At 39.1% G+C, this 14,005-nt stretch overlaps 1 protein-coding gene across 1 annotated transcript in view; it reads right to left on the reverse strand.

Moving 5' to 3' along the window:
• Nucleotides 1-14,005, reverse strand: part of MCC (MCC regulator of WNT signaling pathway) — a 512,678-nt gene that overhangs the window by 366,972 nt on the left and 131,701 nt on the right. The window contains exon 3 of the mRNA XM_058277125.1: nt 3,721-3,938. Within this exon, the coding sequence (XP_058133108.1) occupies nt 3,721-3,938 (218 nt within the window). The remainder of the gene's footprint in view (nt 1-3,720; nt 3,939-14,005) is intronic.

Consider the following 14,005-nt stretch of genomic DNA (forward strand, 5'->3'; position numbering starts at 1 on the left):
TTTGATAGACTTATAGTAACTTAGGTTCAACATTAAATGCAGAAATTACAGTCTGTCTAGACAGCTCCACCAGCTGCCCACATTTGCATTAAGTCCAACCCCTATAATAAATGCCTTATTCTATATCACATGTAGCTGTTCTGCTTCTCAGATAAAATCTGACTGCTATGAGCTTCTATGTACACATCATCTTGTTGCCTCTGCATTTTGAACAGTGTGTTAAGCATCAAAGCCACAGTATCCATTATCTTACGTAAAAGAAGAGATAGGAATTTGGTGGTAGTAAAGAAGAAGGCAGGCTTAAAAAGGGGGAAAAGGGAAGGACTTGTGTTGGCAGTTCCCAGAAGATTCTCAATGCTATAAATGCCCGTGCCAGTTATCAATGAATTGCCTCTCATCTCCAAATCCATTGTTCTTTGCCCTGCTTTGTGATACTGGAGCTGGACCCTTCAAATGCTTCTTTTTCAATAGAGGGTGCTGAGGGTGCTGGAAGGGATTTCTCTTCCAGGTCTTGTGGTTTTTCCTACTTGCTGTTGTGGTGAGTGGAGGCCAGCAGTAGACACGACACCCAGTGGCACTCACCCCTAGTACGTTTCAGTGATACCTGTATGTGAGACTTCTCAGCAGGGTTTGCCACCACCCCAGAGGGCAGCTTCCTAGCAAATTCCACTGGCACCTCCATGGGAACCTTCTTGGTGATGTTAAGTGACTATCAAAGATGCCCCAACAGGTAACATCCCAGCAGGTTGGGCTGACACTCCAGGGGTGGTTTCCTGCCTGCGGTCCCTGGCCTCCATCATCTCAGGGTACTTCTCTGCCATCCAGTGAGCACAGTTACACCCTTTGCTGGCTCCGGGGCAGGGGAGGGCTCCTTTCCTTGGGTGTTCTCCCTCAGCCCTAGAAGTAGTGGCTGCTCATTACATGTGCTATACCTGTATTCTTTAGAGTTCTCTTTACCCCTTAGCAGGTAATTCCCTGCTACTAGTTAATAATTCTTTATATTAAAATTACCCCATGTGAATTACTGTGTGCATTCTGCATGGGGATGCACTGGAGTTCCATGTATTGTTTCTGTGTTATTTTTGCAATTTTCCTGTAGAATTAAAATCGTTTCAAAATAAAAAGTAAAAAAGAGTATTTCTCAAAGTGGATTCGATGGATCCTTGCAAGCAGACTAAGTCAGCTACTTCTATGAAACAAACCACTCCAAGTGCAATGGTTAAAACAACAAGCCTTTATTACTTCTCACATGTCTGACAAAAGGACTCCAGAGTCATTTGACAGATGATGATGATATAGAAAGGGGTGAAGAACTGGGCCAAAAATGAACCCTACCACAGGGTCCAAGGACATCGTCAAAGGTCTGCAAGTTCAAATAATACTTTTAACTTCTGTATTTTCAATGCAGTGAGAACTAAAATAAATAACATAATCACTGCCATAGGACTTTTTAAAAAAAGATTTATTTTATTTATTACTCCCCTCATCCCCACTGTTTGCACTCATTGTCTACTCTCTGTCTTTTTTTTAAGGAGGTACTGGGAACCAAACCTGGGACCTCCCATATTGGAGGGAGGCAGAAGCCCTGGGGAGAGAGATAGAACCATTTGCCTGATAGTCTACAGCTGGCCTTGTGGAGCGAGCATAGCAGCTGAGCCAGGTGAGAAATGGAGCCCCAGGAAGAGAGGAACCCAGGGAGCCTGAACCCTTAGCCATTTTGCCCCAACATGTGGCAACAGACTGGTGAAGGAAGTAACTTATGCTTTATGGCTTAGTAACTCTAACCTTTTATCCCAAATAAATACCCTTCATAAAAACCAACAGATTTCTGGTATTTTGCATCAGTACCCCTTTGGCTGACTAATACAACCCCATCCCCAGTTTCCCCTATTAGTAACATCTTACATTAGTATGTACACAATGACTCAATATTGGGACACTATTATTAACTAAAACCCACACTTTATTCAAATTTCCTTAGTTTTTACCTAATGCCTTTTTTTTTGTCCCAGGATCCCATCCAGGATACCACGTTACATTTATTCATCATGTCTTCCTAGGCTCCTCTTGGATGTGGTGGTTTCTAAGTCTTCCTTTGTTTTTAATGACCTTGATGGTTTGGAGGAGGATTGGTTAGGTATTTTGCAATATGTCCTTCAATTGAGATTTGTCTGATGCATGTGTTTTTTTGTTTTTTATTTGATTTATTTTATTTATTTCTCATCCCTCCCTGTGCTCGCTGTCTGCTCTCTGTGTCTATTCATTGAGCGCTCTCTGTTTGCTCATCTTCTTTAGGAGGTACCAGGAACTGAACGTGGGTCCTCCCAATCACTTGAGCCACAGCCTGCTGGTTGTGTCTCTCATTGTATTTCCTCCTTGTGTCTCCTTGCTTCATCATATTATTGTGTCAGTTTGCTGTCTTGCTTGTCTTCTTTAGGAGGTGCCAGGAACCAAACCGGGACTTCCCATGTGGTAGGTGGGTGCCCACCTGCTTGTGCCACATCTTCTTCCCTAATGACTGTGTTTTAATTATTGCTGTCCTATTTAGAATTGTTCGTTCCTTTAAAGATGTCACCAAAAATGTCAGAATTAGAACATGTACCTCAAACACAAGAAGTTTGAAAACTACTGGTCTATATCACAGTAGACTGTAGATATACATAAGTGAAAGTTTTTAAGACGCTTATTTCACCATTAAACTTATCAAAAAGCAAGGTAGGTTTTTAGACCATGCCCACAGTGGTTGGACAGCAATATCAACTTATAAACCTGTCCGCATTTCACCCAAAATGGCCCAGGTTGTCAGAAACCCACTTTTATTTTACAGTTAAAACTTGAAAGGGAAGACAAAATCTCTTTGCCCAAAGGCCACCATGATATTGATCCTTGGATAAAGGGGAAGATTAGACCAAGCATAATGAAATTCTAAGTTCTTCAGTAGCCTTCAGCAGAAAATATTTTAGAAGTATAAGCAGAAAGAGTAATAAACAATGAAATATTTTCCTCTTTATTTTTCAAAGCAGTAAAATCCACATTAAGGGAAGCAGACATGGCTCAACTGATAGAGCATCTGCCTACCATATAGGAGGTCCAGGGTTTGATACCCAGGGCCTCCTGGCCTGTGTGGTGACCTGGCCCATGTGCAGTGCTGCTGTGCACAAGTAGTGCCACACCATGCAGGGGTGCCCCCCATGTAGGGGTGCCCCACATGCAAGGAGTACATCTGCAAGGAGAGCCACCCTGCACAAAAAATGCAGCCAGCCCAGGAGTAGCGCCGCACATACAGAAAGCTGATGCACCAAGATGACGCAACAAAAAGAGACACAGATTCCTGGTGCCGCCAAGAATGCAAGCAGACACAGAAGAACACAGAGAGCAGACAACAGTGGGGGGTGGAGGGAAGGGGCGAGGAGTAAATAAAACAAATCTTTAAAAACAAGGAAGTCCAAATTAAGGAGCAGAAAGAAGAATATCCTAATAATTTATAAGGTTTGGTACCATAGAAACATTCTAATTAAGGAAAAGCTTTTGTAGATATTCTAGTAATTTAATATATACAAGTTACAAACTTAAACTTTGGAGCACTTGGCATTTGCCAATGCTGGAAATGGCACAGCATTTTAGCTCAATAAACATGTCCCTGGGAGTCCCAAATTAAAATACTGGTATTGGAATATAGACAGGCCTAGAGATGTGGTCTATGAATCAAAGAGTACTTACCGTGTTGGCCAGCTCTAGATAACTTCCTCCTACAGAGCTGCCAAAGTGCAGGGACTGTGTGAGCAATTTGTGGAGAGCAGGCTGCTGATGCACAGAGCTTCCGCCATACTCGAGCAGCTTCTGCAGGGCCAGGGCTGCCTGGCTCTGCAAGTCTGGGCTCTGGAGGTCCCTGGCACCTGAGTCGTATTCCCAGCTCTCCCTGGCGGCAGATAAGGCACCTAGGTCCAGGAAAGGCAGGGAAAATAAAGAGATGTTTCTTCATTTGCCTGTGGGTGGCCAATGGGCAATTATTTGGAACATCCTAACCCTTCCATGTGCCAGCCTGTCAGAACACATATGGTACCCAGGCAGTTTGCTAAGCATTTTTTCCCTCTCAAACTGACACATGGGGAGCTTGGAGATAAAAGCAATTTTAGGCAAAGCATTCAAAATTAACTATCCAATGAAAACATGTCCCTAAAACTGAAATATTTAGAAAAAAGCACAGGGGAACCAAGAAAAGGGATTCCAGATGAGAGCAAAAAGTGTCTGTGATTTACCCAGGATAAGTGAAGTATTAATTTCTTTAGTGGTGATCCTTTTTCCCATCCAAGGAAGGAGGAAGCAAGTGAGAGGACAGACCAGAAAGTTGGATATGACACATTATCATGATTTTCTAATATTGATATACTCTTGCCTAGAGACAGCTAGAGGAAGCTAGACTGTATTTTTCAGTTAAGTGTGGCCAAGTGGCTGAGTTCTGAGCAAGAGAATGCCAACAGACGTGCTAAGTATCACTTCCGGGTCAGTTGATAAAGCCCCCAGTGTGTGATTCTTCTGGCCCTTTGCCTTACGCCTTGGTTCAGATGGTCCTTGCACCCCTGAAAGCTATGTAGTAATGAGGGTAGAGCCAAAAGATGGCAGGAGCCTGGATACCCAAACCACCTCTTGCAGGAGAGCTGTCTGCTAGCCCCAAACATCCTGTTTGACTTTATGTGATTGGGAAAGAAACATCTATTGATTGTATTTGATTAACCATATAATTTTGGTTTGTTTGTTAGAGCACCTAGTATTACCTTAACTAGTACAGCAGAGTAAAACCTAATAAAAGATGCTAATAATTATGATATATGAAGAAAGCACAATGAAGAAGGAGACTTAGAGGAGGGGTACCTAACCCAGCCCTCCTGGAGAGGGATGCGGAATAGTTAGGGAAAGCCTACAGGAGGAGAAAGCCGGTGCTTCAGTTGTCACCCTTGCTAGAAAAATTAGATTTTGCGTAAAGCCTAATTGCAAAGCCCCTATGGGTGTGTATAATTGGTGGAGCACGGGTCACATGCCTCTGCCTTAGCTGCAAAGAGGCTGGGAAAACTTGTTTTCTGGCTTCTACTTTGGGTGAGGTAGGGCTTGCAAGGTGAGACATTCCCTAAATATGGGAAGGGTATTCAAAAGGTTCTGGGCACCCAGAAAATATGACAAAGGTTTATACACAGGGACCCTACTATGGATTGGGGCTACAGCAGTGAGCATGACAGAACCAGTCCCTGAGTGTAGAGTTTTCACTCTGGTGGTTCTTTAACACACAACTTTTAATGGCAAAAAAGGAAAGCACTAAAATGATTTATTTGTACTAAGAAATGAGAACATAAAAAGGTTATAATTTACTTGTGTATAACTACATACAGAAAACTACAAATTACATACAGTGGGATTCTGATATGAATGTCCAATCTTCTGTTAGGTAGTAATGAATTTAATCAATGTGATTAGGAAAAATGTCTTTGTTCTAAACCACTTCACATATTTTCCCCTACTGTCCATGCTCTGCTGATCCCCTGCAGTCGGCATGACTCAATGTTCTTTCTGCACAGTGCTGTACAGCTGGATCACATATATTTGCATCAAAGCAGACAGGTCTGCCACTATATTTGCAATTACTTTAAGTTCATTTTAAAGTTGAAATCTATCAGCTGTATTTCAGAGAAGGTTTTGCTTTCTTTCAACATACACTGCAAAATGCCTACCCTCCCTCCCCCAGCTCCTCTGAATGTTCTATGTCATTGGCAAACTGCCTCATATTCTCGGTCCTGGCCCCAGGTCCATGTGGCGAGAAGACTGGCTGAGATCCGAGTAGAAAAACCCCACATTGGATTTAATCATGACAGCCTTATAGCTTATATTTAAGACAAATAAATTTAGGATTGGGTCCTTGCCTTTTATGTTTGCCAGAGTATACCCAGCACCTTGCGCATTGCTTACAAAATACTAGGCATGTAATAAACATTTACTGAATGGATTACTGAATTATCCATGGCTTTTAGTAGCCCACGGATTCACTTTTTAACCTGGAAAAGCAACGTGGAAATTACTTTTAAAAACCAAAGTAAATTATAAAGGGAGCTTCATTTTCAAAAAAAAAAAAACAATAGTACTGTGATAAGACAGACCAAGAAAGCTTCATTCGAAATTTATGATGCTGTGTTAAAAGATCCAAAACCAGTTTCTGGCAGAGTCCTATAATCGGGTTAGCCAAGCTCCACATTGATCAGCAAGATAAAAAGGCCCTTGCACTGTTACCATAACAATTTTTGTTCAAGTGATATTGAGGAACTAAGATCTTCTGCTAAGGAGCCCAGTCAATCATATCAGCATCCACATGAATGGACCATAAAAAGGGAAGTGATTTTTAAAAATATTTTATTTCAAATTTTTAAAGAACAATCATGTATACCATACAGGATTCCAACACATCACCCCACCACTGTTACCTTACATTGTTGCAACACATTTGTTACAAATGATTAAAAAAACATTGTCAAAATATTACTGCTATCTGTAATACATAGCTTATATTTGGTGTATTTTTCTCACAAATCATCCTATTATTAACACCATGTATTAGTACTACATATTTATCATAGTTCATGAGAAAAAATTATCTTATTTATACTGTTAACCACAGTCCTTCATTTACTGCAGGATTCACTGTGTTGTGCTGTCGTTTGCCTTGTACAATCCATCCAAAATGAGTACTCAATGGTTCTCACTTCCATCACAGAGTTTTGCTCTCATCAGCTTAGTCCATTTCAGAATGTTGTCATTACCCCAAAAGAAAAAAAATCCCATACCCCCTCATAACCCCCCATTATTGACCCTTAGCATTGATATCATACCTTCTTTGCCACTGCTGTAAAAATATTACAATATTATTGTTAACTATAGTGTATATACAACAATAGTTGTATTTTTCCATGTATTTCTATATTCTTAATGCCTTATAATAGAGGAACATTCTTGTGTTTGTACTATTGACCACAATCATCATCCACCACTGAAATCACTGTTACATAGTCCCTACATTATCCTCTTGCTTTCTTTAACTGACCTTAACCTCCCTAAACTACCCCTTTCGGCCACATTCACATTCATAATTTGGCAGTGTTAGTTATACTCACTATAATGTGTTACCATCAACTCTCTCCATTTCTATACATTTATAATTCACCTTATTAAACATTCTAAATACATTAACATCAGCTCCTCCTTCTCAAACCACATTTTATCTCCTACTAACCCACACTCTAGAGTTTTAACTTCATGGGTTTACTCACCATATTTAGTTTATATTAGTGAGACCATACGAGATTTGTCCTTTTGTGTCTGGCTTATTTCACGCAACATAATGTCCTCAAGTTCATTCATATTGTCATACGCATCCCGATTTCATTTCTTCTTACAGCTGAATAGTATTCTATTGTATGTATATATCATATTTTGTTTATCCATTCATTGGTTGATGGACACTTGGGTTGTTTCCATCTTTTAGCAAGTGTGAATAATGCCTCTATGAACATCAGTGTGAAATGTCTGACCACATGTTGTCAGTTCTTCTGAATATATTCCTGGTATTAGGATTGCCAGATCATATGACAGTTCTATATTTAGCTTCCTGAGGAACCATCAAACTGTATTCAAGAGAGACTGCACCATGTTCCATTCCTACCAACAATGAAGGAGTGCTCTTACTTCTCCATAAACTTTCAAGTAGTTGTTGTTTTCTGATTTTTTAAAATAACAGCCATTCTGTAAGGCATGAAATGATATCTAACTGTAGTTTTGATCTGCATTTTCCTAATAGTGATGCTGAGTATCTTTTTTTTTTGAGGTACCAGGGGCCAGAGATTGAACCCAGAACCTTGCATGTAGGAAGGTGGCGCTTAACCACTGAGCTACATTGGCTTCCCTGAGGTGATTTTATCATTTGTTTTGCTTGTTGTTTTCATTTTTCAGGAGGCACAGGGAACCAAAACCAGGAACTCCCATGAGGTAGGCGGGCACTCAACTGCTTGAGCCACATCTCCTCCCTTCACGTGTTTTTTTTTAAAGATTTATTTATTTCTCTCCCCTTCCCTGTCCACCCCCCCCCCCCCACCCAGTTGTCTGTTCTCTGTGTCCATTTGCTGCATGTTCTTCTGTGTCCACTTGTATTCTTGTCAGCAGCATGGGGTATCTGTGTCTCTTTTTGTTCTGTCATCTTGCTGCGACAGCTCTTCCCATGTGCTACTCCTGGGCAGGAGGTACTTTTTTTCATGCTGGGCGGCTCTCCTTATGGGGTGCACTCCTTGTGCATGGGGCCCCCCTACATGGGGATACCCCTGCGTGGTACAACACTCCTTGCATGCATCAGCACTGCGTGTGGGCCAGCTCATCACACAGGTCAGGATGCTCTGGGTTTGAACCCTGGACCTCCAATGTGGTAGGTGGATGCTCTATCTGTTTAGCCAAATCTGCTTCCCTTCATGTGCTTTTTGACCATTTGTATTTCTTGTTTGGAAAACTGTTCAAGCCTTTTGCCCATTTTTAATCAGGTTGCTGGTTGTTATTGTTTTTATCTTTATATAACATGAAGATCAAACCCTTGTCAGATACGTGATTTCCAAAAATTTTCTGCCATTGAGTAGGCTGTGTTTTCATCTTAACAAAGTCATTTGAAGCACAAAAGTGTTTAATTTTGACTAAGTCCTGTTTATCTATTTTTTTCTCTTGTTGCTCCTACTTTGGGTATTTAAGGTTTAAAAAATCAACACCTACCACAAGATCTTGAAGATGTTTTCATACATTTTCTTCTAGGAGCTTTATGGTTCTAGCTTTTATATTTAGGTCCTTGATCCATTTCAAAATAATTTCTGTAAGAGGTGTGAGACAGGTGTCCTTTTCTTTATTTTAGCTATGGATACGTATCATTTGTTGAATAAACTGCTCTTATCCAGGCAGTTGGGTTTGACAGGATTGTTAAAAATCACTTGACCCATAAATATGAGGATCTATTTCTGAATTCTCAGTTTGATTCCATTCGTCAATATCTTTATGCCAGGAACACGTTGTTCTTACTACTGTAGCTTATGCAACATACTTGAAATTCAGGAAATGACAGTCCTCCAACTTTGTTCTTCTTTTAAAGGCATTTTTGGTTATTCAGGGTCCTTACAATTTCAAATGAATTTGATAACTGACTTTTCCATTTCTGCAAAAAGGCTGTTGGGATTTTTATTGGGATTGTGTTGAATCTATAAATCAGTTTGGGTAGAACTGACATCTTCAAGATATTCAGTCTTTCAATCCATGAACATGGAATGCTATTCCATTTACTTAGGACTTCCTTGGCTTCTTTTAGCAATGTTTTGTAGTTTTCTGAAAACAGGTCCCTTGATGTCCTTGGTTAAGTTTTTTTTTAAGATTTAATTATTTACCATATTTTTCTTTATCCTCCCTTCCCCAAATGGTTCTCTCATCTGTCTGCTCATTGTTTGCTTGCCTTCTTTGTTAAGTTTTTTTTTAAGATTTAATTATTTACCATATTTTTCTTTATCCTCCCTTCCCCAAATGGTTCTCTCATCTGTCTGCTCATTGTTTGCTTGCCTTCTTTGTTAAGTTTTTTTTTTAAGATTTAATTATTTACCATATTTTTCTTTATCCTCCCTTCCCCAAATGGTTCTCTCATCTGTCTGCTCATTGTTTGCTTGCCTTCTCCAGGAGACACTGGGAACTGAACCCAGGACCTCCCACATGAGAGGCAAGTGCCCAATGACCTGAGCCACATCTGCTCCCCATGGGCTGCAGTGTCTGCTGGCTTGTGGCATCTGCTCATTGTGGCAGGGGTGGCTTCTAGCTTGCTGCTACCAGAGGTGGTATCTGCTCATCTTCTTTTAGGAGGCACTGCGACTTGAACCCAGGGCCTCCCATGTGGTAAGTGGACACCCAACAGTTGAGTCACATCCACTTCTCTCCTTGGTTAAGTTTATTGCAAAATATTTGATTCTTTTTGTCACTTTTATAAGTGAAATTTTTTTTCTGACTTCTTCCTCAGATTGTTCTTGGTAGTGTATAGAAATGCTACTGATTTTTGCATATTAATCTTGTATCTTGCCACTTTGCTGAACTCATCAGTTAGTTCTAATAGCTTTGTTGTGAATTTTTCAGGATTTTCTAGGTACAGGATCATATCATCAGTGAATAGTTCTTCCTTTCCTATTTGGGTGTCCTTTATTTATTTTTCTTGTCTAATTGCTTTAGCTAGAACCTATAGCACACTACTAAATAATAGTGGTGACAGTGAGCATCCTTGTCTTGTTCTTCATCTCAACGGGAAAGTTTTCAGCTGTTCCACTGAGTACAATGTTAGCTGTGGGTTTTTAATATATGCACTTTACCATGTTAAGAAAGTTTCCTTGTTTTTTCAAGAAAGGATGCTGGATTTTGTCAGATGCCTTTTCAGCAATAATTGAGATGATCATGTGATTTTTCTTCTCCAATTTATTAATGTGATATATTCCACTTATTTATTTTCTTTTGTTGAACCACCCTTGCATACCTGGGATAAAAACCAATTAATCATTGTCTATAATTCTTTAAATGTGCTTTTGGATTCTATTAGTAAGTATTCTGTTGAGGATTTTTACATCTATATTCATTAGAGAAATTGGTTTGTAATTTTCTTTCTTCATAGTATCTTTATTTGGTTTTGGTATTAGGGTGATGCTGACGTCATAGAATGAGTTTCGTAGCATTCCCTCCTGTTCAATTTTTTTAGAAGAGTTTGAGCAAGATTGGTATTAGATCTTCTTTGAATGATTGGTAGAATTCATCTGGTCCTTGGCTTTTAATTTTTGGGAGGCTTTTTTTTTTTAAAGAATGTTGATAATACCTTCATTCTTAATAACCCAAAATTGGATGGAACTGTACATATATCAACAGTAGAATGATTAAATAAATTTTGATACATTTATAAAATACCACAGAATAAATTAAAGACAATGAACTAATGATATATACATCAACCTGAATGGGTCTCACAGACATCATGAAACAGACAAAAGATTGTATGATTCCATTTAAATGAAGGTAAAAGAAACAACTAATCCCTTCTGACAGAAGTCAGAATAGCGGATACTCTGGGGTGGTGGTATTGAATGGGAAGGGGTTTTAAAACATTCTTTTTCTATATGGGTGTATATACCCTTAGAAATTCAAGTTAAATCCTAAGATTTGTATCCTTTACTGTATACACATTGCACTTTAAATTAAAAATTAACTGGTGTGAATATGGACAGCTAATTTAGAAAGCGATTGAACTCCCACCTACCACATGGGAGATCCCAGGTTCAGTTCCCGGTGCCTCCTGGAGAAGATGAGCAAGACAGCGAGCTGAGATGATGGGCTGGTACTGTGAGCTGACACAACAAGATGATACAACCAGGATCATAAAGAGAACACACAATGAGAGATACAATAAAGCAGGGAATGGAGGTGGCTCAAGTGATTGAGCACCTCTCTCCCACATGGAAGATCCCAGGTTTGATTCCTGGTGCCTCCTAAAGAGAAGACAAGAGAGCACACAGTGAATGCACAAAGAAAGCAGGACACAGAGAGCAGACAGCAAATGTAAACAACAGGGCAGGGTGGAGTAATAAATAAAATGAAACTTTAAATAAAACCACTTAAATCCTTTTAATGGCTAAATAATATTCCATTGTATGTATACTTTATATTTTGTTTACCATTCATCAACTGATGGACACTTAGATTGCTTTCATCTTTTGGCAGTTGTGACTAATGCTGCAGGAACATTGGTGTGTAAATAGCTGTTTGAGACTCAGCTTTCAATTCTTCTGCATGTATACTAAGAAGTGGAATTGCCAAGTCAAATGATAATTCTATACTTAACTTTCTGAGGAACCATCTGACTGTTTTACACAGTGGCTGCTCCATTTTGCATTTCCACTGACAATGAACAAGTGTTCCTATTTCTTCATGTCCTCTCCAACATTTGTTAATTTGTGTTGTTTAAATAACAGCTATTCTAGTGGGTGTGAAATGGTATCTCGTGTTTTTAAGTTGCATTTCCCTAATGGCTAATGATATTGAACATCTTTTCATTTTCTTTTGTTCCTTGTATACCTTCTTTGGAGAAAAATCCATTAAAGTCTTTTGTTCATCCCCTCCGCCTCTACAAGATGGCTCTCTCATCTGCCTGCTCATTGTCTGCTCACTGTGTCTACTCACTGTGGCTTGTTATGTCTTTTGTCCACTCGTCTTCTTTAGGAGGCACCAGGAACCAAACCCAGATCCTCCCATGTGGGAGGTGGGTGCCCAACTGCTTGAGTTACATTTCCTCCCCTGGTCATTTCTTAATTGGGTTATTTGTCTTTTTGATGTTGAGTTGTGGGATTTCTTTTATCTATTCTCGATATTAAATCCTTATCAGATATGTGGTGTCCAAATATTTTCTCCCATTGAGTAGATTGTCTTTTTACTTTCATATAAAGTCCTTTGATGCACAAAAGATTTTAATTTTGATGAGGTTCCATTTATGTAATTTTTCCTTTGTTGCTTGTGCAACAAAGGAATCCATTGCCTCAGCTTGAGGTCCTGAAGATGTTTCCCTATGTTTTCTTCTAGGAGTTGTATAGTTTTGGTTCTGGTAAGTATTTGATTCATTTTGAATTAATTTTTGTAAATGGTGTGAGGTAAAGGACCACCTTCATTCTTTTGCATATGGATATGCAGTTTTCACAGCACTATTTGTGAAAAAGACTATTCTTTCCCCATTGAATAGTCTTGGCACCCTTGTCAAAGATCAGATGGTCATGGATATGAGGAATATTTCTGAACTTTCAATTCTATTCTACTGGTCTATATTTCTGTTCTTATGCCAGTACTATGCTGTTTTGATTACTGTAGCTGTGTAAATGTTTTAAATTGGGGAAGTGTGAGTCCTCCAACTTTGTTCTTTCTCAAGATGTTTTTGGCTACTCAGAGTTCCTTATCCTTCCATATACATTTGATGACTGGCTTTTCGATTTCTGCAAGAAAAGGGCTGTGGAATTTTTATTTGGATTGCAATGAATCTGTAAATTTCTTTGTGTAGAACTGACATCTTAACAACATTTGGTCTTCCAATCCATGAACTTGAAATGCTCTTCCATTTATTTAGGTCTGTTATGTAGTTTTTCATGAATAACTCCTGTTTAATGTGCTGTTTAATGTTTGCCTTTTAACAGAATTATAAGTGAAAGAATTTTAAGAATGCAACTTTAATATGATTTGGGATTTATGTGATATCCACATATTAGATCAATGGGCTCATGAATGTTCTTGTAACACATTTCTCCAAATAAAAACCTAATCACCTCAGGGAGATTATAAAAACACATGGCTGTGCTTTATTTTGCTTAGCACAGACACCATATCTGTCCTGTTGCTTACTAGGTTCCAACCAGGATGATCTTTCAGTATCTCTAACATGACAAGTACTTTCAAGGCCCAATCTTCTCACATGCTATTCCTGTGCTCAAAATTTTCTTCCCCACATTCTTTGCCTGGCTCAGGTCTCAGCCCCCCTGAGTTCCCATACAAATGATAAAACCTTTGTGATGAGCTTTTACAGCACTCTTATCACACTCACCAGAGGAGAGTCTGAGAGTCATGAACACTAGTTTTGATTTTAGATTTTCTGTTTGAGTCCCAGCTGTGCCCTCAGCATTGTGTGATCTTGGACAAGCTGATAAAATGGGAAGGATAATAGTACTTAATTGCAAAGAATAGTTGTGAAAATGAAAAGAAATAAAAATTAAATAGTTGAAACACCTTTCAATATGGTCCCTCATTACTACTCAGATGTGATGTTCTCTTTTTGTTCATAGGTTTACAAAAATATATTTCCTTCAGATATTTACACACTGAATGCTCACAGTGGCTGTGGCAGTTTGATATTATTTACTAATTTCAAAAAGAGATATTGATTATA

This window comes from Dasypus novemcinctus, chromosome 2 (genome assembly GCF_030445035.2).
Source record: "Dasypus novemcinctus isolate mDasNov1 chromosome 2, mDasNov1.1.hap2, whole genome shotgun sequence".
In the NCBI taxonomy this organism is placed as follows: Eukaryota; Metazoa; Chordata; class Mammalia; order Cingulata; family Dasypodidae; genus Dasypus; species Dasypus novemcinctus.